Source organism: Centropristis striata, chromosome 5 (assembly GCF_030273125.1).
Source record: "Centropristis striata isolate RG_2023a ecotype Rhode Island chromosome 5, C.striata_1.0, whole genome shotgun sequence".
Lineage (NCBI taxonomy): Eukaryota > Metazoa > Chordata > Actinopteri > Perciformes > Serranidae > Centropristis > Centropristis striata.
The window spans coordinates 31550001-31577920 of NC_081521.1; the positions used below are offsets into that span (position 1 = coordinate 31550001).

A 27920-nucleotide genomic window follows, 5' to 3' on the forward strand; every position below is an offset into this window, starting at 1 on the left:
CAGATAAGCGGTTAAGGAAAATGAATGAATATTTCATTGTCTCTGTCTTTATCTCTTAATTCCAGGCAACTACTATGGGACCCCTAAGCCCCCTGCAGAGCCCAGCCCCGTGCAGCCGGACCTGGTGGACCAGGTTCTGTTTGATGAGGAATTTGACACGGAGGTCCAGCGAAAACGCACAACCTCTGTCAGTAAGATGGACAGAAAAGACAGTGCCGCGCCAGAGGAGGAAGATGAAGAAGAAAGGCCTCCTATGGTGAATGGCCTGACTGGTGAGAGACATCATTACCTATTACTTTTACTGCTTCTACAATTCTTGCAGCTAGTTGTAATGCAGCTGTGCTTCATTCCGCTTTTGGCGAATTTAAACCCCAGCAGTTTCTTGTTTGCTCAAATTATTATTATTTTTTTCAAGACGTTCATTGTATTATTCTCAGAATGCAAAACAGCTGGACCTTTTTTTTCTTCCCTCCTCATCATTCTTTTCCCCAAACAAACATTGTCAGGATTAGCTGTTCCGCATGCAAGGTCAGCAGTAAATCACAGCACTGCAAAGTCAAGAAGTAGTCAAAGTCTGGCTGAGATCAATAGAAGCAATCCCTCAGTTAGAGGGATAGACTTTGTCCTTTGATTACCCCACAAGGATGTCCTCACATGGCCCATGGCACAAACAGAATCAGAAACATATTTCACCAAATGTGGATGGTCCTCATTGTGAAAGTATTTCGGAAACCTCCAACTGCTGTGTTATTATAAAATGATAATACTTGGAATTATGTGGCAACATGTTATATAATAACCATCCATATGGAATAGTTTTCTCTCATAATACCATTCCCCCGTCTTAAAGCAGCCAACTGAACATAGTAGCAGGTTCTGGCCTGTTGCTGCTCCAGCTGGAGCAGGCTCCCTCAGCTGTGCTGTCCTCTGTTATGGCTTCAATGACGGGCCTCTGACCAGCCACAAACACACCCTGGCCGGGTGCTGTGTGGCATTGCCACTCCAGATTGTTGGCCAAATGAGCCACTCTGCAGAAAAGGGACCCAGAGCTGCAAAAACAGCTAATTAACAATGCACATTGCCATGGCTCTTGAGGATAACTAGCCAACTATCATGTTAAGATATTTGAAGCACAATTAGCATAGTTTAAAAGTCTAATACTCAACATTCAAGAAGGGAGAAATCCAAGAAAATGTCCTAATGGACACCAGGCTAAATAGACTACAGAGCACTGCAGCTGTGAGTTCTGCAAAGACTTTTTCTCAATTTGAAGAAAATAAAAACTTTCTTGTCTTTTACCATGTTTTTTCTATTACCAACACATACAGTATATGCATGCACTATGCTCAGGTAAGGAAATGTTGATTCCCTGACAATCAAGTTGCTCTGCATGACCCCAAATCCATTTGGAACATAAATGCTTACTAAACTCATAAAAAAACTGTTTGTATATATTGTGTGAACCATATCTAGCATCCACAGGAGGAAAGGAAAAGCATCTTTACACTGTGAGACATGGTTACATTTGAAGGGAGAGAGGGGAAATTATTAAAAAAAGATCAGTGAGCATGTAACTGCTCATCTCACATCCAAGAGCAAAAGAGAGAAACATTGTCAGAGACACATCATCTCTGTAGCCTTGGGCAGTAATGATGGCAGCGCGGAGCCCAGCAAAGAATTCTGTAGTTCATGAGTTGTCTTATCTCAAATGCAGTTTATTATGTCTCTGTCAGCATGTGGATGGATTCAATTGTTAAAGTGGTAAGGATGTGCAATAAAAGGGATAAATGAGGACATATTACCATGCCTTGGTGTTAGTTTAATAATGGTCATGTGTTATTATTAACAGCCATTTTTCTTTCGTGCCCTTTTCTCAGTTCATGACGCCTGCATGCCCAATTCTGCAACAGTATGTATCTCTGCAAGGGCTGAAAGCAGCTATAGCCTAGAGCTAGTGTCTGCATATAGTCAATTATTCTGACTGTATAAGTGCAGAAACCTCCATAGTTCCATGAAAAAAAGGCCCCAGTTTCAACACAAAAAGCTCTTGGCTTCTTCCAGTCAACAGCTGTCACTTTCCATCCCCGCCATTCAATTACCCCAGCCAAACAGACAGAGCATTCAATGCCATGATGAAGCTAGGTCATACACAGCCAGATGAAAACCTGCAGATAAGAGCCTCACTCAGACAGGCACACACACACAAACACACACACATCAAGATTAGGCAAATACACACACATGCAGCAGCCTGTGTGATGCTAATAGAGTTGTGATGTGGCGCTCGCGGCTTGGTTGAGGTATTGGTCAGCTCTTGCCCCTGCCTGGGAGGCAGTTCCTAGTACATCGCTACTGACATGCAAATCCTATGGCAATTGCTGCGCTTCCGTCCTCTCTCTGTGTACTCTCCCTGCCTCTCCCCTCTCTCTCACTCTACCCCTTCCTCTCTTGTGGATGTAACCGTCCACCCAGTGTACAGAGGAAGATCAACTCGAGCGACAGCAGCAGCGGGGAGAGATGCAAGGAGCCCAGAGGAGCTCCAATGGCGCCACATTCTCACCTCCTGTCTCTTTCTCCTTCTACCACCTCCCGTACCCCTACTCCCAACCCATTCCTCTTTCTGTCTCCATGCCCGTGTCTCTTATGCCATGCCGGGCCACAGAGCACAAGGACAAGGCAGAGTGGAGGAAGACGGTGCCCAGCTACAACCAGTCGGCGGGGGCCATGGACTTGCGTGTATGGAACACACAGGATGAAAGTCAGGAGTCCCTGCCTAAAAATTGGGAGATGGCCTACACAGAGACCGGCATGGTCTATTTCATAGAGTAAGTAGCCTTTCTCCTGCTACTTGCCTGCATTGTTTTTGTCCCATTACTCTCCCATTACATCAGCATTGTGCTAATCTCACTCCCAAAACGCTCCCAATTCATCGCTTTGACCGCCTTGGTAAGCCAAATGTGTTGAGAGCTCTGTCAGTGAGTCCTTTCTGCTCCCCATGCAGCGCGCTTCTCTGTACGCTATCAAACCAGGTGTTGGACATGGAAGCTGTCTGTAGGCTCAGCAATGGCAGTTGTGTTGTCCTCCATTAAGTTTTTCCTTTTATTTCCCCTGTGTTTGATGCCGGGTTTGTTGGCTGGTGCTAAAAGCAGCAGGCCCGCATTGTTTACCTGGCCCGTTAGTGTGGCAAGCAGTCAATGCTTCGCCGCTGACAGAGCCAGGTGCTGCTGCTCGCTGCTAAATCAATAGCTCATTCTGCCAGCCAGAGAAACAACGGGCTAAATGAAGCTCACCACCCCTGACCTGCTCTCTCAGTTCTGCTCTTTATGATCTCTGCAGCTGCTCACTCTCGTCTTTCTGCAGTCTATGTGTTCCTGGTTTTTCCCGCTCTTTACTCTGTCCCATTCTCTCTCTCTCCTTCTCCCTTATACCTCAAAGGGTCTTCTGAGCTTTGTTAAAATTTTAAAGGGTGCTTTAATAAGCTATTTGATCCCAAAAGATTAGAAGCTAGCCACACTTTCTACTCTCTGGGAGCTTTTAGTTCTGTTTGTTTGTTAGAGCTGGTAGAATCGCTCCTGGGTAAAGTGGCTCCTGAGAGTTGCCAACGCTAATTGCTTGATTGTCACAGCATCTTAAATGTTTGCAAAAGGGTTTTTTTACTGAGCCTAAAGCCATGTCTTTTCTTTTAACTTCAGTCACAACAGCAAGACCACTACCTGGCTGGACCCCCGCCTTGCCAAGAAGGCAAAGCCCCCTGAGAAATGCGAGGAAGGAGGTGAGACAATAAATGCAGATGTAACATTTGCATGAACACTCGTATCCCTCAGTCCCACTCATATACTCTCCTCCCTACCCATAAACACTACACTTCATCTTAACTCCCTGCTGCCACAGAGCAGTGAGTCCATGAGCCGCATCCCTGCCTCTCTGAAGAGGGCGCTGGCTAACAGACGGCTATTGAACAGCTGAACAGGCTTGGTCACAGTCCTGCCGGTGACACAGCACAAACCTCCAGTCTCCAGCTTGCCCCTCTCCTCCTAATGGCTTCTGGGACACATGCAGGGAGCTCATCAGTGCAGCATCTCTCAAAAGGCAATTTCCTATGGCCCCTCTTGCGTTAAGATCTCCTCTGAGCTGCATGTGTTTGTCACACAGCAGCAGAGACTCAAGATGTTGCACACACACACACTGCTGGAAAGAAAGGCTATTATTTTCCAGGGAGGCTGTATAACAACTCAGCATTTCCTCCTCTCTCTCCCTGCCTCCTCCACAGTGTGCATTAAGCTCTAAACACATAGTAACAAATAAAAGCATCCTCCTGTTCTCTAGGTGTAGGTAAGCATGCTGTGCAGCTGCCAGTCAAAGCTCCATGCCTCATTGCGTGTGTTCAATTGTCCATGTGTTGCCTCAGCAGTATCTAAAGTGATTTGCGTCAGCCTTCTCCCTGTCTGTTCTCCCACCAGAGCTGCCCTACGGCTGGGAGAAGATTGAGGACCCTCAGTACGGCACCTACTTCGTAGAGTAAGTAAACTTTGCCCTGTGCATGAGGAGACCCAAGAATTGTGAATTGTGGTGGACGAAGAGGATATGACTTGCTGAGTGGTCATACAGTTTTCACTCTCTTTGTGTTTTTTGCTGAAATGACAATCAAAAGGCTTTTGGGTCCTCTGGAGCTGTGTCTGCATGCATAATTTCACTAACTACACTTATTTTTGAGTGAGTCCTCTGTTATTATATTCTATCTGCTGCAACTTGAAGGCAGACACTACAATTAAATAGGGTAACAATTTTAACTATTAGATATAACCATGGAACCTCCCTTGATGATTAATTATTTTGTGCATTACAAGTTTTCTGAAATGTTTAAATATGCAAATTAGGCATTGTTTTATCAGAAATGAGCTCATTTACATACAGTTTTAAAACTCTGAACAGTGGATTAAGTCCTGAACAAAATTATTGTTTCATTTTGTTGACATCGCAGTGATTAAACTTTTAACAGAGGGAATTTTGGATATCACTTTTTATCACTCCATAAATCAGAAAATATTCTCTATAGACTAAAAAATATTTTTTACCATGTTTTGGGTCAAATCAGGCCATTAATGATATGAACAAACCTCTCTGTAACAACCTTCAGAAACTGAAAAGTCTGGTGTATGTCAGTGGTAGTGGACATGTCTGGCTCTAAATATGAGAAAAACTCATTTAAAAAAACAGCCTTTGAAAACATATATTGTAAAATTCCATGCATTTTGCAAGACATTAGAGGTGAATAGGGCAAAACATTTAAAATAATATCACCATAAGACTTCCCTAGTTGATTAAGTAAATGAACAATTATTTTCGTCTTTTCTTCTTTTATTTGATGTTTTAATGCGCAAATGAGGCATTATCTAAAACCAAATTTTTGCAACATGAGGAGAAACCTACAGATGCAAATGAACAATGTGTCAAAAATCAACATTGAAAATTAACCAAATGTATGAAAAAAATGTTTTTGCCTGTAGTGTCTCGCCTTAAAAGCGTATCACTGAATTCCAGAGCTATAGAATCCTTAAATGCGTGAATCTCAGAGGACCTGTGGAATATGTGATAGTGGCATATGCTATTGTCCATATGGTAGTTTCCCACAGTCCTGCAGAAAGCAATTATGTCAGTACAGATAACACTGTGTGTGTGTGTGTGTGTGTGTGTGTGTGTGTGTGTGTGTGTGTGTGTGTGTGTGTGTGTGTGTGTGTGTGTGTGTGTGTGTGTGTGTGTGTGTGTGTGTGTGTGTGTGTGTGTGTGTGTGTGTGTGTGTGTGTGTGTGTGTGTGTGTGAGACAAAGAGAAAAGACAGTGAGGACAACAGACATTGAAGGTTTACGGTCCCTGAGACGGAAACAAGGGGCAAGTTTTCATTCTGATCAAGAGTGTAAACAAGTGCACAATGTTCCATTTTAGTCTCATTACTGTGGTCAAAGAGGGAGAGACCTGTGAGCAGGAGGGGGGAAATTAGTGCGCCTTTTTATGCAAGAGGGTCATTGAGAGGCTGCTTCTGTCTTCCCTGTCTCCGTCTCTTTGTCTGGCAAATTTTGTTGTGAATGAACGACGAATTGCAACAACGTGACACAAAGTCTCATTATATCCTCAAGTGCCAAACAAAACATGAGGTGTGGCAATCAAGGGGTGAGACAGTGAGGAAATGAAAGAGAGGGGAATGTTTATCTCTCCAGACTTTATGGGGAGGGTATCTCTGTGCATGAGTCATACCCAGCAAGAGCACTTTTTGTTGAATGCACACATGCGCATTCACTAATATACACACACACACACACACACACACACACACACTCAAACACACAAACACATATACCATCAGTGTCTCAGCATGTGGCTGATTCACTGTGCAGCATCAATGCATTTTGCCTTCCCAAGGTGCTGTCATGACCGGGATTTACAACTGTTCAAGCTCATTACGCAGATGAGCTACCTCTCTTCATTACCATCTAACCGTGGAGGGACATTTCGTCTAGGTAGCAGAAAATGTTTCAGCACACAGGTGTGACCTGCGAATCATTAATTGTTTTTAGATTGAGTTTGGTGTGAATCCCCTAAAGTATAGCTGCTAAAACTGAGTTAGCAAGGCTGTTTATTTTCTTCCTTTCTTTTCTTTCCTTTCCTTTTTTTTTTTAAAAAAAAGAAGGCTATCTCTGGGCAATAAAAAGGGGCACATTTTTGTTTACATCCATCTACAGTTTATTTAATCTTTTGATCCTGGGATTACAGTGCATTGAGCAGACTTATCCTATCATGGCAATGTGGACTATCACAGCAAAGATTGCTGCTGATCTTCTGCTGATCTTCTGTGTCCAATTCACTCACAATGTCAATTCAATTTGTTTTATTTCTGAGGTTTAGACATGCTCTCAATCCATCTGTACAGTCATGTTTGGGGTTTTGGTTTACACACTGCATTAGAAAAGCCTGTAGACACGCCGTCTACCCCACATAGATTATGTCACACACAGCAGCTGTAGTCAAATCACAGGTTTGCATAAAAAAAAGTAGCAAGATTGTGGATAAGTCGTGTCCTGTGAGGCCAAACATGAGAACACAGATGATTTCAAAAAGCAGAAACATTGGCTGGCAGTCAGACTGTATGAAGTCAACTAATGTCGGTAACTGCGTGAATAAAAATAGAAGAATTTGTGATGAGCAGTATGCCCACAAATACAGGATGTGAAGTTATTATCTACGCACAGTTAAACAACTTTGTTACTATTTAAAGTTCTTGCTCATTCAATGTTATTATCTTCCTTGTCCAGTCACATCAACCAGAAGACCCAGTTTGAGAATCCAGTACAGGAAGCTAAGAAAAAGATGACAGTCGACACGCCCCCTGCCGTCCTGCCGCCAGCAGCCACACCCTCAGGTAACCACACCCACAGGAGAGCCCTCTGGAGCAGAAAGCGCTGAAGTGACATTCACAGTACTTTTATGTGAGGAAAGATCTGCAATGGAGTGAGATCATTCTTGCCACTGCTGTTTATTTAAGGAATGTTGTGTGAACAAGCGGCAATGGGGAGGAAAGAGTCAGGCGAAACAGCAGTTCAGGAAATTAGATTTGAATTCTTTTTAAAATCAAAACCACATTGAGTCACGTCAGTTTGATTTATTTAAGGAAGGTAGAAGTTATTTTTGGTAGGATGAAAATGTTTTTACAGTATAGTGGTTTTGTGGTTTCACACAGAAATGTTGTCAGTTCTGCAATGTTCACATTTAACGTCATTTTGAAGGCCAGGAAGTTTTACTCTTGCTGGTCATCAGGGAAATAGACAGGAAGTAAGATCATTTACTCTGACTTGTACCCTGGAATTTAAGAGAGAGAGGAAGCAAAATGCAATGAGTGCTTATTTTCGGGCTTTGGGTCATGATTTAGATGACCCTTCAAGACAATTTTAAAATTTTAATTCTTAGATTTTTGCAATCTTGCAGCTTGGCTGATAATGCCAGTGGGCTGGTCTGTGTGTTGGTAGATGATGCTACTGACCCTGTCATGGAGTGGATGTTTGTTGTTCTTAGTGAAATATCTCAACCACTATTGGATACCTGAAACCCACTTCTTTTCTATGCAAGACCCGCCCTGAGTAGCAGCCCAATTGGTTGTTGCTGTGCACCTTGCCTAGTTAGCATAGGGACATTAGCATTTAGCTCAAGCAGAACAGGTGCCACCATTTTAAAGTGGCAGCCTTCTCCAGGTTCTATCTTGTTACTTTTTGTTCACTGAAGAAGTAAAACTACATAACAAGGCATTATATGTGTAATCCAAATACTGATGCACTTTTATCATCTACTTCATGGTGAGATGTCTGTCTGGAAGATGTTCTAACAGTTGACAGGCTCCTGATAAACAGCCTTTAGCCTCTGAAGCAATGATATTCAATTTGAATAATGGAGCAGTGCTTCACTGGGCGGCAGAATTCATTTTGACAAGTAGATTATGAAATAGGGAGAGCTCTGAGGTCTCTTTGAAAATGCTTTTGCCCCAGTCATTCACCACAGTTCAAAGATCTCTTTAGAACAGAGGAAGGGAAGGAGAGCAGAGAGACAGAGAAGGAGAAAAGGTTACTGCAGTTGAAAGTGACTTATGATCATAAATTGCATTTCTACTGGGTCATCTGTTCATCATTTACCACCTGTGGTGGATGCTGCTGCTTGACTCATCTAATCACCCTCTTCTCAGTCAATGTAAAGCTCTCAGAAGCCAAGCCCTGTGTTGTTGTAACATGAGTAAGAATTATTATACATTGCTGTGCGCACACACACAAAGTATGACCACATTAGTATTCAAACTAGCCTCTGTATTTCCGACACCCCTTGGACAGAACTGTCTGCCTCACTCTGCTGCACGCAAACCCCACCTCCCACAGCTGAGCCTTTCTGCAGTCTGTGGATGATATTTCCTCTGTGTACCACCGCCTCCAGCTTCCACTGCCTCCCCTGTGCACATACTGCACCTTCCCACCCTTGTTAATGAGAATTAATGGCTAGTGGTCTTGTGCAAGTGTGTGGACGTACGTGAGGTGGCATCTTAACACTGTTTTGACAGGGCTGGCTTTGCCTGACCTCCCAGACAATGCCACAGAGCACAGGAGCAAAGCACAGCACTGTGCTCAGCCATAATTACAGCGCTGACAATCCTGTCTGACATTTCATATAATCACTTCACCCCCGAGAATACAGACCGTCCCTTTGTGGCCCACAGCTTAATCAAGACCATGTAAACATGGCTTTGGTGTATAGCCCCCTCCCCATCCCACTCCCCACTCTCTCTTTACTCTGTCAGTGTTTCTTTCATGGTGATCATGTAAGAAAGAGTGCTTAAAGTCTCTTGACATAGTGTGTGAAAATGGAAGGCCTGGGCTGCCTGAATCCTGTCAGAGATGCATAATACACCCATGCCCACACCTTGAACTGAATTTCACGTCAGTGCACCTGCATGCATACACGATAATTTACATGTATAATCTTGAAAATATATCTCAGCGACACAGCTCCGATGCAGGAATGTCATGTTAATCATAATCTTTTTTTCCCCTCTTCTGAGCGGTCACGTTCATCTGCCCATTGCAATGCAATTATGCAAATCACAATCCCATGACACATTGAGAGTGGTGTTGGAGGGAGGGGGAGAGGGGGCTTCTATCTGTACCCTCCCTAATGAGATTGATGTCCCAGCATCTATCAGTGTGGGAACTGCCAGAGAAGAAGCCCAGCATGCAGGGACACAGCACATAACTCACAATCTCATAGACTCTCACCACAGGGAAGGGCAAGCTAGGATTTAGTTAGAATGTCCCTCTTTCTGTCAAGGCTAACTCTATTTCTCTCTGTCTCTTTTCCGTCTCATCGCTCTTATCTCGCTCTCTTTCTTTCACACACACACATAAGCACACACCGACTAATATAATTCCTTTCCTGTCTACTAAAAAGTTGCCCCATTTACACTTCCTGCAGGCACCACAAAGGAAATTTGCAATGAAAAGTTTACCTGGAAAATGTCAGGCGCATTTCAGGACGGATTTATCACTGCAGTGAAAGGAATTGGTTGTTTGCGGTGAGACTGGGGCTGAATATAGACGTTTTGCAATAACTGAGTGTTTATTGGCTTTGCAAACAGCAGTAGATTTGCACGTTTTGTGCATGTGTGTGTGTTTGTGCGATTTGTTTGAGTTTGCACTTAAATTACGATGCTCTAAGAGTGCTTGTGTAATTACTAGCAGTGAGTGACGTGCTGTCAGACACGTTGTCACTGTGCGAATGTTGTTATGATGGAGACAGATGGCAATTTGTGAGCAAGCTCTTCGGTTTCTCTTCATATCCCGGGCTCATTTTCACATACGCATGCGAGCTTACATACCAAATAGACAGTCACAGCACGTACACCTGTGAACTTTAAATATATGCTGCTTTATTCATTTAATTTCAAATTTTCATTTCATTTAATATAAAAGATGATTTTTATACCTCACTATTTATTGCTAGACTAAAACTGTGTAAGATGTTCAAAAAGAAGCAATTTAGTATAGAATAATTACAGTAATTAGGCTATTAAAGATATTTTTCTCCATTTCTCTGTCCATTAACTCTTGTCAATTTTCTTCCCCTTTTTCCCCATCATCCCAGCAGAGGAGCCTGTTAGGGGAGTGCGAGGCTTCACACGAGATCCGACTCAGCTGCAAGGCTCCATCCTGCAGACAGCGCTACGGAAAAGCCCTCAGGGCTTTGGGTTCACCATCATTGGAGGAGATCGACCCGACGAGTTCCTCCAGGTCAAAAACGTGCTTCCGGATGGGCCTGCAGCACATGACAACAAGATTGCCTCAGGTAAAAGAAAAATGCACTACACTTTGGCTTAGCAGTTAGGTGCCATCCATCATGTGCAAAGTCATACAAGGAGGAAATGCGAGGAAGAAGAGTAACAGAGAGGAAAATAGGCTTTACTTGTCATTACTTGTCCAAACAAAACATAATCCAGTGTCACATTCACATGTATAATGTTTGCACTGCATCTATGCCTATGCACACAGTGACACTCGACTTGGCATCAGCATACGTGCTGTACATAATACAGTTTTATGCACCCCCAAGTGCACACAAACAAGCACATTTAAAGGAAAAACACCAACCAAGCTCTTTGCTGTGAATGTCACATTGCTTGATCAATCGAAGGCTATAGTTTATAGCTCATAGTGTTCCACGGGGCTGCTCTAAAAATAGGAAACTTTTGTCAATAAAGCGCATGTTCACTTTATGGCTGACACCCAGATTTTATACACAGCCATATATAACAGATTTAATAGGCCTGCAGAACGGTCGTCTGTCCATGGCCAGTGGGTGACAAAACCCGTTTATCTGCATAATGTGCCAATGCAGTAGTCTGCAACACAGACACTTATGCTACATGTAGCTTTCTGTCATGTCAGTGGCTCTCTAAAATTTTATTAATGTATGAATACCCCTCACATGCACGGTGATCATAATAATTTGAAGTTGTGTTAGTGAAGTGCTTCAAGATTCACATTACAGTAATATTGATTGCATTGTATGCTCCTCCAGCCATTCCAGTGCTGCTGCTGAGAATCAAAATGAAAGTAGAACAGAGAGTAATTATTTCCAATGTTTCATTTCCATGGAGTAGGAAGGTAATTGATTAAACCAAAAAATGAATGTAATTAATTTTCCTTGCAAGCACCAAACTGTAACTTCATATAACATTCTGCTGGATTTAATACTTTGAGACTTTGTTTATGCCAAGACTAGAATGTTCTAAGTTTCTGAGACTAGTATTTATTAGATAAGATCTCATTAGAGATATGCATAGTGGGTTCTTAAACCGGCACTACATCAGGATACGGAGCTCATTTCATAGTGTAACCTAAGCTGTGTTTGCTAGGAAAGGGTATTGATTGTGTAGGTGGGCTGAATCCTCCACTGGGCTTTCAGCCAGCTAACCAGTCAGCAATTCAGCCGGCCATCGAGGCATATATCTCAGCCAGGCCAGGGGTGATGAGAGTCCCCTCCCTCCTTACAGGGAGATGCAAGGGGGAAGAAAAGAACGGCATGTCAGTGATCTTGTTCTATTTTATACTCTCGCTCTCTCTCCATCCCCATTAACGTCTCTGAATTTGCTTAAGAGGTGAAAGAGCAGAGGGAGAAACGGATATAGAGTCCACTTATACATCGAGCTAGATAATGATAATTTAATTTATTGTGATAACTTTGGCTGTGAAATGAGTGTCTCTTCTTTAAATATGGCTTTGTGTGGTGATGGAGTCCCCTTCAAATTCAGACATTTTACTCATGTGCGAACGCTCTTTGTTCTTTTAGGTGATGTGATTGTGGACATCAACGGGGCATGTGTGCTGGGGAAGACTCATGCTGATGTGGTGCAGATGTTCCAGTCCATTCCCATCAACCAGTATGTGGACATGGTCCTGTGCCGGGGGTACCCCCTGCCCGAGGACTCCAGCAGCAGTGAGGAGGCATCAGGAGGCCTCTCCACCTCCAAGGACACTTCCCCTTCCCCCTCCACCTCCACGCCACAGGAACCCCACTACACAGTCCCAGATGGAGGAACCCTCCCCAGACAGACTGCTGCCATACCACCCATGACCAACGGAGGACGCCACCACCACCACCCTCACCCACACCAACACCACCACCACCACATTCCTCATGTACCCAACCAAGAAGGCCCTGATCCCACTCTATTACAGCCAGAGCTGGTAAGCGTGCCCTTGGTAAAAGGCCCCGGAGGTTTCGGCTTCGCCATCGCAGATTGCCCCCTGGGCCAAAAGGTGAAGATGATCCTGGACGCCCAGTGGTGCCGGGGCCTGTTGAAGGGCGATGTTATCAAGGAGATCAACAGACAGAATGTCCAGACGTTGAGCCACTCCCAGGTGGTCGACATCCTCAAAGACCTGCCCGTGGGCAGCGAGGTCAACGTGCTGGTGCTTCGAGGAGGTAAGTCGGCAGAAATTAGAGTTCACATTGCTGGAGGTGTACACTGCAGCCGCAGGTAAGCCTGCAACATCCAACTAATCCTTGGAAGTATGTCACAGCTGGCGGGGTTACAGTGCTGATGCTGTGACATCTCTTTTGTTAAATCGCTGCTATGTATATTAATCTACTCAGGTTACTGTTCAGACAACAAACAGGTGTTAGTGCCCAGAGATAGTCTAGAGCTTTAATCCCACGCTTCTGAAATCAGTTTAATCCCCACACAGCTTTGTGTCGCCTGTATTCTCTCTCTTACTTTTTCTTTTCCCAAAAACATTTACAGAGTGAATCAGCAGAGGTGTAAGGCCCACCCACTTGCATTTGAAACTAATTTCTTAAGAGACAATGCAACATTGTTTTTAACAGCATTGAAATAGCTCTACTTAGACTTAGTGTACCACATACCGTGTTTTTTTTAAAATGTAAAAATAACAGGGTGGAATATGGCTTCCTGTAGGTATTGGTAGGACACACGGATTCTCCCAATGTTAAATAAAACAATTTCATGCTCCGGTCCACACCAGCTCTGCATCATCCACCGTGCACCTTGCCAAGCAAGGAGGAAGTCATGCTTAGTCACATGGTGAGCTGTGCTGGGAAGGCAAAGGGAGATGGCAGTTTCAGTGATTCACTTGCTGCTCAGAGAGAAAGAGAGAAGGAAGGGAGGAGAGACAGAGCATGGTGGGTAATCATTGCCCTTCTTCTTACTTCAGGCTTTCACTGATTTGAAGGGCTTGTTCCCTTTTGCCTTTACTGCAGTGCAGTAGCCTAGATTCGAGACATCACTGTTGCACCCACATATCAGATGTACTCAGCTGGGCTCTGCTCTGAGCTCCAGGGGCTTGTCCTGTGTGTGTGTGTGTGTGTGTGTGTGTGTGTGTGTGTGTGTGTGTGTGTGTGTGTGTGTGTGTGTGTGTGTGTGTGTGTGTGTGTGTGTGTGTGTGTGTGTGTGTGTGTGTGTGTGTGTGTGTGTGTGTGTGTGTGTGTGTGTGTGTGTGTGTGTGTGTGTGTGTGTGTGGCTGTGGCTGTGGCTGTGGCTGTGGCTGTGCTGCTGCTATTAACTTTTTGCCCATTTGTGCCAGCCTTATATGAATTTTTTTTTATGTCACATGTGCATATGTAGAGGGAGAGAGTGTGTGTGTGTGTGTGTGTGTGTGTGTTGCTGCTGCTGCTGCTGCTTAAAAAGGGGCAGAGGATCACAGCTTTCCAGGCCTAAAAGGAGCCTCGCTGCAGGGCTTCCCTCAAGTCACCCATAAACCAGGATTAGGTTAGGCTTTGCTCCCCGCCAGGGGCAAGAACTCCCTTCCGATGACAGCAGCAGAGAGAAATGAAACAGGAAATTATTTGGCCGTGATCCCCATTCTGGATTTAAATCTGGAAATGAGACACACAAGCCTTCCCTGAGGGATATGTACTGCACTGCATGTGCATGTAGTGCACAAGATACGATATGACCAGGGAGAAAGAAAGACATTAATCAAACTTACTACAAGGTAATTTCTCTTACACCACTGAAGATTCGTTAAAACCTAAAATGTATTTAATTCTATTGTTGACATTTAAAAAAAAGGTTATGAAAAGCTGCAGATAGGGAGAGCATTTAAAGTGTTCTATTAGTGCAACAAACTGACAGGTTTAACTCAGAGAAGTGCATGTTTCCCATGACTTAGGGTCATTTATGTGCCTCATACCCTGTAGCGACATGTAAACCATTTTTGCTCCTGGAGTATACTGTCCCCTGCTGGTTGAATTACACTGTGACTCACTGACAGAGAGAAAAGCACAGGGATGCATTTAAGAAACAGTTAGAAAAGCTTTGGGCAATATCACTTATTTCTAAGAAGAGGGTGGGGCGTGGGAGAGATGTGCTGTGATAAACTACCACTGAAATCCAACAAGTCAATGAAGTGAAGAAAGATGCAAAGTGCACCCTTTAAGCGTTTTTAAACTATATGTATGATGACACTTGTATTATTGAATTTAATTCATATTTTAATATCCACTTCTACATCTCTGCTTACAGGTCAGACATCTCCTGTGAAATCGCTAAAACCAGTAAGTCTAAGCAAATTCTTGTTACGTTTCCTCTATTACGTAGGATGAAACAAAGAATATAGTGATGATAAAACTGCCACTGAATAATTCAACAGAAAATGTTTTAACTTGCTTACCCGCAAGCACCACTCAGTGTGCATGTGTGTTGTGTTCTGTGGAAGCTGTTGTTAGCTACATTATTCAGTGAGCCCACATTAGCCAGGCTGTTATTTCTGGAACTGCATGTGGGTAAATATGCTGGCTCCTGGCAAACAGCAACTTAACATCCCTCTGCGTATGGGTGTTTAAGATGATACGCCATGTTCAACAGCTTGTTCCTGTGCTGCTCCTCCATGCTGCCCTCTTAAAATAGCGAGGAGGTGAGGCAGCAACAGGCTTACTCATACTGTTTTATTGGTTCAACACAGAATTACAATGTGTGGATGCACTATTTTAGAAATTAAGACTTGTGCAGCAGTTTGGGATTGTGATTCTGGAGGATAAGCCCATTTTAAATCAATTTTCCTGCCTTAGCTACATTTAGACTACATCAGACTATGAGATAAGTAGAGCCCTTCAGAAATATCGGTTGACAGATATTATCAGCTGATATTGGACTATCAAAGGCATATCAGTGTATATGCTGTCTGATATGTGCAGTTATTAAAACTTTTTTACACAATATATAATGCGGAAATGTTGCTTGGCGCGATTTAGAAATGGTGTTGGGTATTAATTTTTATTTTTTATTTTTTTAAATAGTCAGCAATTGACTGAAACTGAACAGTAATTATGTTTATTTAGCCATTTAATTTATTTATATTTTTTGTTATTATTAATATTATTTATAGAATGGCTGACAATGTAATACATTGTTTATATAATGTATAATAACGTATAACAATGTTTAAATTTTATTTAATCAGGTTTTATGTTTGAGAAAGTAGGTCTTTGGGTACAATTGCAGAAGGATGAAAAAACTGTGTACAATCCACATAAAAAAAGTATTTATTAATTCCAGCTCAAAAAATGTACTATATCTGCCACCATATAGTTTTTTCCCCTCTAAAATCCGCATTAGCCCTTAAAAATCCCCAAATCAGTCGTGCTCTAGTGTTAATAAATAAGATATATTAGGTATGTACTTGCGTGTTGTTAAAAATATGAAAATCATCATCCTCAGTTCAGCTTTTATTTCGAACATGTGCGAGTAACACAACAAAGTAAACACAAAAACAAATACATCCAATGAGAATAATCAAAACAAAACAAAAAATAGCAATAGTCAGAACAAACGCAGCGTACATGTGATCCTGAAGTCATTTTTACCTTTCTGTTTATTACTACCTCACCATCCTTTTTTCTGCCTTGCAGTGCACAGCTCCCATATCACAGCCTACTCCTCAACAGGCGCCCCATCCCGCAGCCCAGCAGTTGCCCCATCCGTGCTCCCAGCCCACCACACAGCCGCAGCGACAGGAGATGATTAACAGCACAGAGGGCCTCAGTCAGCCCGAGGTGGGCCCCAACCCTCTCCCCTTCTCTGCTAACACCCTGCGCTCATCTTCACCCAAACCGGACGCATCTGAGCTCTACCTCAAGTCCAAGGCCTTGTTGGACAGCAAGCGTAAGTGTACATCATCTAGTATAACATGCTGTCACTTCACAAGTCTAGAATATTCCATGGTAGGAGCTGTGCTTTATCCTCTGTGTCAACTACAGTCTACTGTATAATCTGGCACATCTTGTTGTCCATAGTTTTAAACAAACACCTGTGATTAATTGTATCAGTTCTTTGTTCTTAAATGGCACTTTGTCTTCCATAATACATCCCATGACAGATTTATAGCAAAGATCAAAATGGACACCAAGCACTTTGAGTGTGTCCCAGACTTTCTGAGTTCTGCAGGAGTCCATTAACTATAAATCATTAGACATTTTCTGGTTGTCACATAACAACTCCATGACACAACAGCTCTAACAGGAAGTCTTCCCACAGGAATCAGCCACTGAACGTCTGTAATGCAATCCGACAGATTTTTGTTTTGTAGATTTTCTTTGACACCTCTCTGCATTTGATAATTAATGTACTTAAAGCCATTTATTTTTTATGAATCACTTTCTGGGTAAACCACCCCAGTCAGTTTTGTAAGTGCTGATGCATCCACATACACACAACTTAAACAACAGGATATTGGATGCACAGAATTATGTCTTAATATTTATTTTTTCTGATGATTAACTCATCAGTTAATTAAGGCATTTTATCCCACAAAGAAAAGCTAAATATCTCTGGTAACTAAACAAGACGTTATGAAATAAAATCTTTTATCTATTTGAATCAAATATTTCTTTACTTCACTGGCCTTGAGCACATGCTTACAATAACTGCACAATACACACAAGCCCAACAACACACAAACAGCATGATTCATGGAAAATAAAAACAGTTTCCTTCTCTCCTCTTCTTTCTGCAGCTCCTAATACCAAGGATCTGGATGTGTACATCAAAAGGAACCAGGAGTCAGGCTTTGGCTTCAGAGTTCTGGGAGGCGAGGGGCCGGAGCAGCCGGTGGGTAGAAGCCCAGCACGGTCCAGCCGTTTACAGCCAGACTTGGCATGCAGTTAGAATGCCAAACAGTCAGATCCTAGAGAGCAGCAGTCAGGCATCCAAGCAAATCAACATTTTAACTGCATTCGATTAAATAGCCAGAATGTCTGCTGTTGCTGTGCCGTAGGGCAATGGGGAAAGGGATTGTCAAAAAGAAAAGCAAACCTCTGTTTCGCATGAAGGAGGCATCAAATGCTCAAGGATTTGCCATTGTTTACCAGTCAATCCTCCTCACTCGGGTTGATGTGTCATGTGTCAAGTGTTTCTCTCACATCCTCTTACCTCCACAGGTGTACATCGGTGCCATCGTGCCGCTCGGTGCAGCTGAGAAGGACGGGCGCCTGCGTGCAGGGGATGAGCTGCTTTGTATAGATGGCGTGCCAGTGAAGGGCAAATCCCACAAACAAGTGCTGGAGCTGATGACCAACGCTGCCCGTAACGGTCAAGTCATGCTCACAGTCCGCAGGAAACTGTCACACTCAGGTGGGTCTGCTTTTCAAATAATCAGCTCTGCATTTCTCTAAGAGCACTGAAGGCTTTTAAGCCTGGTTTCTTGTTTTTGCTCTCTTTGTTTAGATCAGTATGCTGGAGGAGGACCTCTGAGCAAAAGCTTTGATCTGGGATTTTTCCCCCTAATCCTTTTAAATTTGTTCCAGATGACTTCCTTGTGGATAAATCTGAATTATACAAAAGTTCAATAAAAATTGACTTTTAGGTTGTTATTCTACATTTTCCTGGAAATAAAAATAAAGTTTTGGAAAAAAAAAAAGGATTCTATATTTACTTTAATCACAGGAAAGGGAATAAAAAAAATGTATCGACCAAAATAGGAAAAAAACGAAAACAGTAGAAGTGGCTGTGTTTATCTGTCGAGGCTGATGGGAGCTGTGTGAAGGGCAGTGAAGATTAGATCAACTGGTAGGCTTGATTTGCATCTCAAAGGATGAAAAAAAAAGAATATGCTGAGTTTTCTTTTTCAATAGCACAAACCCCTTCTGCATTCAGCCTTGTTTACCCCCACAAATAACCAGTCCATGAATAGTACCAGCACTTTTGAAATTACTTTGGATTTGATGTATTGCAACAACAGCTTTGATCACGTTGCAGAAATTAAGCATCAATCATGTAAGGGTTTATGCTTTCAAAGCAGGGGTTTAGAAAGAGATTCCCTGATGCTGGCTGACAAAACAGGGACTCAGCAAAACAAACACACAATGAAGAGAGATTGAGGTAGATCAGCGTGTCTTATGAATAACAAATTGTAAAGAGCTTTCATCTCAAGTGTAGAGTTGACAGTGTTGTATTTCATGTGAGCAATAAACACAGGCTATCTTTGTCACTGTGCTGTGGATTATTCTGGAAGGATCGGAAGAATGACAAATTGGAAACATTTTGACAAATAATTGTTCATGGATTCAAATGTATGTCAGCTCAATGGGAATGACCCCTGCTTAAAATAAACCTGTGTGTTGTCCAGTTCGTGAAATACCATTTGAGCTGACCCAAAAACAATGCCCTGTCATAAACCAGATTAATATGATTTTTCTGAACATTTATCAGACGGTGAAGAGGAGGAGAGCAGTCAGCAGCCCCCGCAGGTAGCATCCGCCCTGGTCAACAGCTCTCCAAAAATGCCTCGTGTCGAGGTTCCCAACGCCATCCAGCCCGCTCAGTCCTCCTCACGGCCAGAGTGCTTTGATGTAACTCTGCAGCGCAAAGACAACGAGGGCTTTGGCTTTGTTATCCTCACATCAAAGAACAAGCCCCCCCCTGGAGGTGAGGAAATTCAAGAAATGCAAATATAAGGACACATGCATATACCTAAAATAAAATGTTATTTATAAGCAGATCCACAAAGTATTCAAGTGAACAGCTGATGGCTCTCCACATCATAATTTGTTTATTCGTTTTTAGCCATGCTAGCAGCGTGGCTACAGGGATGAAAACAACTCAGCAATTTTGGGACGGATTGCCATGAAATTTTCCACAGACATTCATGTTCTCTGAGGATTAATCTTTAGTCATCCCCTAATTTTTCCTCAAATCCCCCTCAGGATGATTTGTAGCACCTCTGGTGATCACTTAACTTTTGATCTAGTCCCGTCAAATATTTTAGTTTTTAGTTTCAAACACAGCTATAGTTGGGTTAAGTGCTAACACTTAGCATGTTAAGCATTATTCATTCATTCATTCATTCATTCATTCATTCATTCATTCATTCATTCTCCTTAAAATGAGTCCTATCTGGGCAACAGTAAAACACTGCTTACATAAATGCATCAATAGTAATAATCCATATATTATGTATATATCCTTATATTTGACAATCCAAGTGAGGCCATTCTGCATAACGAGTACTTTTACATCTGATACTTTAAGTACATTTTATTGCTTAGTATGGTATGGTATTAGTACTTTTACTTTTAAGTAAAGGATCTGAATACTTTTTCCACCCCTGGCTCTAACATACAAAACAGCAACAAGTTGTGATTTATTTGTGTTTGCCTGTTTCAGTTATACCTCACAAGATTGGCCGCATTATTGAGGGCAGCCCTACAGACCGCCTGGGTCAGATGAAGGTGGGAGACCGTATCTCTGCTGTCAACGGACGCTCCATCATGGAGCTGTCTCACAATGACATCGTCCAGCTTATCAAGGATGCTGGCAATTGTGTCACCCTCACAGTTGTGCCTGAAGATGGTAGGTTGGCAAAGAGAAAGTCTCGGTCCTGTAAAGCTGATTTCCAGAATGAATATCGGGCGGACTTGTTCAGAAGGAGGTGTTGAGATTTTAAGATTGATACTAAATGGGTATGTTGTGTGAATTGTGTCTTCGCAGACAGCGCTCCTCCATCTGGAACAAATTCAGCCAAGCAGAGCCCTTCGGCACAACACAGAGCTATGGGCCAACAGCCTCCCAGCTATTCAGACAGGTACACGAATATACACACATCCTCCCATACAAGCATAAGCTTGCCAGCCTCCCTCTCAAACACTGAGTCCACTGGAGACAGTCTAATGCAGGTTCTGCCACTTGAACCATAAATTAGCCTCAATCCTCTCAAAGCAGGCTCTGCTTTGTGCTACAATGTGGCCTATTAGCATCTCTTGTGCCCTCACTCTCCTTGTTATCCAAAAAGACAGAAAATCCCCCCGTGGTCACTCTTTGGATGGCAAAGCAAAGAAAAAGAGACAGATTAATAGAGAGTCTCACTTCCTCTTTGATCTCTCATTTTAAACAAGATTACCTGTGTCAGACTTTTTAATCCATTGCTGCAGCAGCAATTCTCTACCATAATTTCTCACCCTCGCCCGCTCCGTTTCGCTGCCTATCAGCAAGTGTTCCCCTTCTGCTCATTAAGCGCTCTGTCCATTCCACAGCAGCACACTCCCTCCTTGCTGTCTAATCTCCAACACATGCCTTGGGTCAGCCCAGGCTGGATATGAGCTGAGGCTGTGAGCTTGGCTGCATGGAGTGTGTAAACTCTTCTCCATGCTATTGCTGCTAAGGAGGCCTAGAGACTCTAGATAGTGTGCCAGCACAGCTAAGTTCCCACAAAGGCATTGTAATGAGCTCTGCAAAGCATTAAAATATGCTCTCGTTATCTGCCACTGAACTGTATAAGCAACATGGCTTTTTGAAGGATTTGCATAGGTCTCTGTTGTATAATGCAACCAACAGAAAGAGGCTCATGCTGCTGTATACTGGACACAGCAGAAGGGAATGAGACCTTTTTTCTACTCTGTTCACAATATGTGCTGAATCTCACATACAGACATTACTGCTAACATGACACATACAAGCTGGCGGATGATTATACAATACTGGGTGTGTACATTTTTGTGTCACAGATGTTGGATCAGTATTCGATGTAGCTTGTCATAGTTTATTTTTCATTATTGTATTGATTCTCTACACTTTCATGTGCTGATATTCAATTCCCAGGTCAAGCATTGTGCCATGTTGTAATAAAACACCACAAAATATACTTCATATCTACAGTAAGTCAAACATCGTAATGTGTGTTTGGTCTTTGCTTGGGTAGGAATGGTGACTCTTTCCTACCAAGAGAGATGGGAACACTCATCATGTCAGGCCCTAAGCAGGTAAGACCATAGCCAATATAAGTTTTTCTCAGTTTTAAAGCATGTGATGTTTGTAATTTACTCATGTTGTTCTGATGATTGTAATGCATTCTTAATCTGAGGTCTGATTATATATATATATATATATATATATATATATATATATATATATATATATATATATCAAGCATGTAACAGGGATTTTCCAGTCATGACAGCATGGAAGTTTTATCGCATGTCTCTCAAGACGTACTCCAGTCTCAAAAGCTCACTCTTGTCTGAACTACAGGGCTGTTTTGTGGTGGAACTGGACCGCAGCCAGCGTGGCTTCGGCTTCAGTCTGAGAGGAGGGAAAGAGTATAACATGGGCCTGTTTATCCTGCGACTGGCTGAGGACGGACCTGCTCTTAAAGACGGCCGGATACATGTGAGTTTTTTGTTTTTGTTCATACTGGTGAATACGAAATTGAGCTTACTCTGGGCTTTTCAACATCTGACACTATAGGTCCTCCCCAGACAAAATCGAGCTACTTTATTGGATTTTTCACTTCTGTGTTATTTCTTTTTGGAGAATAATCATGCTCTAAGTTTTGGAGCTATAGTGCCAATATTTGGGGGCTTTGGAGGATGTAAACAGGAAGGATAATGTTTCCATGGAGTGGTTTAGTTTGCTGCAACTTGACTATACATGTATTATACACATATTTGTTTACATTTTTTACAAAGTGGCATTATTAAAAGTATACAGAATTACCTACGAGAAGTCCCTGTTTGCAATGTACTCATGAATGTTTATACAACTGTCACTTGATTATTTTGATGCTGAATAAAGCTTAAAACAGGAAGATTCTTAGGTGAGTCCTGGAATTAGAAGGAGCATATGTTTTCTATGATTTCCATGTAGATTAATGGACGTTTGCTCTTGTTGGCCATCTGGTAATGATATCCTGGAAGTCGCACTGATCATGTCTGTGTGTTCAGATTTGACCGACTTATGACTCACGAAATGTATGACTTAATACTGACACAATATTCCAATCCTTGTTGCAAATTGCAGCAAATGGGCGATAATGGTTTTAAAGTACCTTAACTGCCTCCATCAGCAGTGTGCCACAGCCTCTGCTGCAGCTCCAACTGTGTTAATAAGCGGGCCAAATTAGCAAGCCTAACTACATCAGCTAACTTCCTTTTGTTTTGAGAACCCCGGCGTGCACCTGTCTCTTTTCCCTCATCTAGTAGTTTTGTTGGCACAACTTCACCTCTCCTACCTCTGAACCCCTACCCCTGATTGTAACATGGACACTGGACTATGTCTGCACCACAGGTTGGCGATCAGATAGTGGAGATCAACGGCGAGGCCACCCAGGGCATCACACACACTCGTGCAATTGAACTGATCCAAGCAGGAGGCAGTAAAGTTCATCTGCTGCTTCGACCTGGCCAGGGCTTGGTCCCAGATCACAGTGAGTGACTGTTGCCAGCCACATGCATGTGCACACATTGTTACCACTGCATATAGATCTACACAGTAGCATATTAACCATACATATTTAGAAGCTTCTGTATGGATATGCTTGATAGCAGGGTGCTGACTTTTTTTATTCTCATGCATGTGTTGCGAGCTTCTCTCTTGACCTTTCTCTCCTGTCATTCTCACTACTTCTATCTTGATCTACCTCTTTATCTGCTCCTGTTTTCTGCACTGGCACGGCTGTCTATTTCTACCTATTTATCTTTTCCTCCTATAGGTCTGAACTCTTCTTCCACCCTGTGCTTCTACATGAAACCAGAGCATCACTAAAGGCCTCACTGCTTTTCTTGGTCTGTCCCTAATAACCTTGGTAATCCTTGTACTCCTTGTACTTTTGCCTTTGACCTCTCCTTTCAGAGTGATTCATCTCCCAGATTTAAATGTCGTTCTCTGTCCCTTCCTTCATCCCCATGGCCAATCTGGAATAGATCAGTTAGCGGAGTTACTCTTCCCCTTTGAGGGCTGAACCAAAGCAGTGAGTCCTAGAAGAACGAACAGACCTGCAGGAGCGCTGGGCGGCTTCAGAGCTCTGCAAGTTATTTTTTAAGGGTATTACAAAAACCTTTTGATGCCACTGAACACACACCTTATCCTGAATTAGGAGAAAACCCCTTAACTAGATATTGATCATTGAGTGACAAGTGGTAAAAGGATCGGTGTGCATTCACTGGCATCAAGCCTTCAATCCAAAGACCACATTAGAATGAATTTCTATGAGTTGTCACTCCTAGAAATCCAAAAGCTCATTTCAGCACCACTAAGTCCATCACTCTTCTTTTTCTCTCTCTGGTTTTCTGCTGCATATATCTGCTCTCAATCACAGCTGTGCAATTCTTATCAGTTTGGGGGGAAATTGAAACGTCAGTGCTGGGTGAACACTAGCACTTTTTCCATTGATGGCTATGTCATGAGCTGATACATATCTTGAAAAAGGCAAATATTTAGAGAGATATTACAGGGGGGTTATTTCAGACAGCAAGCAAGGGGGAACATTTTTCCCCAACACAAAATGAGGTTATTGTGCTTCTGTTGCATGACATGTTTAATTATCTTAATTTTTTGTTGAATGTGCAAAATATCCCATAAAAGTGATATTTTAAAGTGCATACATTTTTGCTCTGCTAGAATGTTTTCTTACTTACTATTGCCTGTTTCTCAGGTTCAAAGGACAAAGTAACCATTCCAACCTCAAGCTTTCCCAGACTCTCTGTATCTGACGGGCAGTCATCTCCAGCCTCTCCATCCTCTATCTCCCTCTCTACCTCGGAACTGTCCCCATCTTCGCCCAAAACAACCGCCCCTGATGACTTCTCTGGGGGGGATCCCAGGGCGTCTGGGTCCCCTGGTGCTGGGCAGGAGCACGGTAGGCAGGCTAACAGATCAAGAGGACAGCAGCTCCCTCACCACAACCATAAGCGTACCACCAGCCCCAGCACCCAGAAAACAAGCAGGAGTGACTCCAAGTCTGCTAGTCCCAAGAGAGCCACTGACGGCTGGGCAGATCATGTAGAGCGCTCTCAGAGCCCCAGAAAAACAGAGCGTGGCCACAGCGGATCCCTAGAGGATATGAGAAAAGACAGAAAAGCCCAAGGGCAGAGAGACCACCACTCTAGCCCAAGAAAGGGCTCCAAGAGGGAACCTGACCCTGCTGTGCCTTTGAAGAACCAGGAGGAGCCCCAGATCCCCAGGCGTCCAGCTGGCCAACAGCCCAGCGCTGCCTCTGGAGAAGGGAAGGACTGGAGGTACATGGAGGAGGATGCAGCCAACTGGCAGGAGAGGGGGGCTACAGAGAGTGGAGACAAAAACTATGGGACCACAGAACGCCACAAGAAGAGCAAAAGGGCTGAGCAAGAGGCACAAAAGTATAATTCCAGGGAGAGGGCAGGGTCTGATGCTGATAGTAGCACCCTAAACCGAAGGAGCAGAAGAGAAAAGGAGGACAGAGAATATCGGGAAAGCAAGTACCCTGGGCCAACTGAAGAAGTGAATAAAAAGGATCCCAGAGGGTCAAGCAGTAGCATCCAGGACCCCAGCTGCAATGGGACCAGCACCAGCAAGAAGGCGCCCATCACCCCCGGTCCATGGAAAGTTCCCAGTTCTGCCAAGATCCAGTCCCAGGTGGACACAACATCTGCAGATGTCTGATATCCCTCCAAAAAAAAGCTGAGCCTCTTAAAAATGGACATTCACAATGGAAGGATTTTTTTTATTTTTTAGCAGTTTCGGACAAAGCAGATCACTGTGTAACCAGCAACATAGCTTCTCATTGCTTTCTTCTTTTTTTTTCACCCAGTTTGCCTCGATCAGTTTGCATCAATCTGCTGATGCCTGATCTGACATGTGTGCTTGTACCTACATGAGTATTTGAACGATGATGTGCAGACATGCGTGTAACAGGTAGGTTCTGAGTGAGATTTTTTTTTTTTTTTTTGGATGCGACACTGAAGTCTATTTTGTGCCAATTAGAGACTCCGGTTATAAAGAAGCTGCTCCGTATTGCACTCACTGTGAGACTGTGTGTGGTTAATGACATGAACCGCTCTCCCTGTTTACCCGCCTCGATGAAGGATCCTGCTTTTTTTGTCACTTTGAAGGTTTAAGACGTATTCATGCAGTCACTCAGCTTTTCTTCCTGGCAAGACTGATTCACTGTCGCTGTCACTGGCGGATGTTCTGGTGAGTTTCTCTTAAAATCGTCTGCAAAGAGTGACGGAGTGTCTTCGAAGTCATTTGTTGTGTGTTATTGAGAGCCCGACTCGAGATGTGAACTGTATGGGTGACTGTATTCATGCACATGAGAAGACTCTTTGATCCCATTAGCTTATCAGAGGGTAGACAGACTACCCTGGAGCTTTATATGCATCAATCAGCAGACCAGATACTTGTGGTTATAGTTCTAATGTTTGCTACGTGTGTTAATAATAAAGCATAAAGTAATTTATTGAAATTATATGTAAACAAAAACTGTTAGTTCACATATCCATGCTGAGTCATTTCACTTTTGATGTGGACTTAATGATCGAAATAGAATGTGTAGATAGATATCAGCATCAAAAAATAATAACTATGAAATCTATACATTCTATTTCTAAGATGTCATGGTCTGTATACGGTCACGTGAGCCTGATTCATAATGTTGTCTACTGTTAGCAGCTCTGTATTTTAGGTCCTCTGGCTATGTGTGTATGTATTCAAGCTGACTGGTAGGCCTGTGTATTTTTAGATATCGCTGTAGCATTGACTATACTTAATCCGAAAAATATATTATTTAACAAAATGATTACACATATATTGACACATAATTTAGATGAGTTGAATTAACAGAGCTTGATTGTAAGAAGTGAGACCTCTGCCTTCAACTTTAAGAGATATTTGTATTTTTATCAACACAAATGTAGGCACAAAAACATTTTTCCTCATTCTAACCTCCAAAATCTATGTTTGAGCATTTTATTTTTTATTTAGTAGATGACCCATAATGTGAGATAAAAAATAGTATATAAATGTTTGCTTCATTGTTCATCATTAACAACATCACGGCTGTCACATTTGTGTTAGAAATAAAGCCAGACTCCCTAAGAATGCAGTTAATCTTCCACACAAGGAGGGAAAGTCATTGCAATATGCTTCCTTTTGGAGGTTGCACACAGTGCATACTGTGATAGTAGCTTGACTAGTTCTTTTGGAGTCCCATTTGAAATTACTCTTAAAAAGTTTATCAAATTTTATCAAAGAGGGAATTAAGTCCCAGATGAAAAAATATATATATATATATTTTTTTTAATTATTGGGATCAGTTGTGTGCCCTGCTCTGAAGACAAAAATTTGGTGTTGTTTAAATGTTGCTACTGTGGAGTACAGAGACATCTAGTGGTTCATAAACTGCTATTCACAAAAAACTAGTCACTGCTTCAACCACACCCTCATCAGCCTGTTTAAGGATGTACGGAAGTAACACGTGCATCTAACAGTCTGTGAGACCACCTACTAATTTATTGTCCACCTTATTGTTGATATGATGGGCTACTGTATTATTTACTGTTCATGTCATTACCATGTATGATACTGTGGCCTTGCATTGCTCCAACATATATATATAAAAAAAAGTCTTTTAGTTTTGACATCATGGTAGTTGTAAATGTTTATAAATTGTACAGCACCTGTATAAATATTTGCCTTCATGCAGGAAAAAAATCCTCTGTAAATCGTTTCATTATTTTTTTAAGGGAGCTGAGAGGAAATGATATAAAATGGGTGAAAAGAAATAATCTGGTCATGGCCTTCTGTTCATGCACTGATAAATAAAGGTTTACTGAATAAACATGACTGAAGTATTTTTTATTGTTTTGGGGATTTGGGAAAGCAGATATCCTACTGATCCTGCAGTTATCCACGGTAAACCATTCCTAGGCCTAAATATTATTTTTTAAACTTGTTTGGATACCACCACAGATTCCCTTAAAAGACAGGTTCACAACTTTTAAAGTCTAACCCTAAACAAAAGTCAGTTGCCCATATGAACATTTACCTTGTATGTTGCCATTTGAAGCTCAAAAAAAATAAATATATATATATGTATGGTATGCATATATATGTATGGTATGTATATATATATA

At 42.5% G+C, this 27920-nt stretch overlaps 1 protein-coding gene across 2 annotated transcripts in view; it reads left to right on the forward strand.

Moving 5' to 3' along the window:
* Positions 1-27625, forward strand: part of magi3a (membrane associated guanylate kinase, WW and PDZ domain containing 3a) — a 117990-nt gene extending 90365 nt beyond the window's left edge. Inside the window, exons 4-21 of one of the 2 annotated variants that reach the window (XM_059332420.1) lie at positions 66-272; positions 2663-2825; positions 3693-3772; positions 4461-4518; positions 7307-7413; positions 10668-10868; positions 12372-13007; positions 15067-15098; positions 16452-16704; positions 17555-17649; positions 17979-18171; positions 19249-19464; positions 20203-20388; positions 20527-20620; positions 21734-21794; positions 22063-22200; positions 23098-23236; positions 24464-27625. In XM_059332420.1, coding sequence (XP_059188403.1) covers positions 66-272; positions 2663-2825; positions 3693-3772; positions 4461-4518; positions 7307-7413; positions 10668-10868; positions 12372-13007; positions 15067-15098; positions 16452-16704; positions 17555-17649; positions 17979-18171; positions 19249-19464; positions 20203-20388; positions 20527-20620; positions 21734-21794; positions 22063-22200; positions 23098-23236; positions 24464-25449 — 3845 coding nt within the window. In that variant the 3' untranslated portion in view covers positions 25450-27625. The remainder of the gene's footprint in view (positions 1-65; positions 273-2662; positions 2826-3692; positions 3773-4460; positions 4519-7306; positions 7414-10667; positions 10869-12371; positions 13008-15066; positions 15099-16451; positions 16705-17554; positions 17650-17978; positions 18172-19248; positions 19465-20202; positions 20389-20526; positions 20621-21733; positions 21795-22062; positions 22201-23097; positions 23237-24463) is intronic. The other variant, XM_059332422.1, reaches the window with a different exon arrangement.
* Positions 27626-27920: the final 295 nt, after the last annotated feature.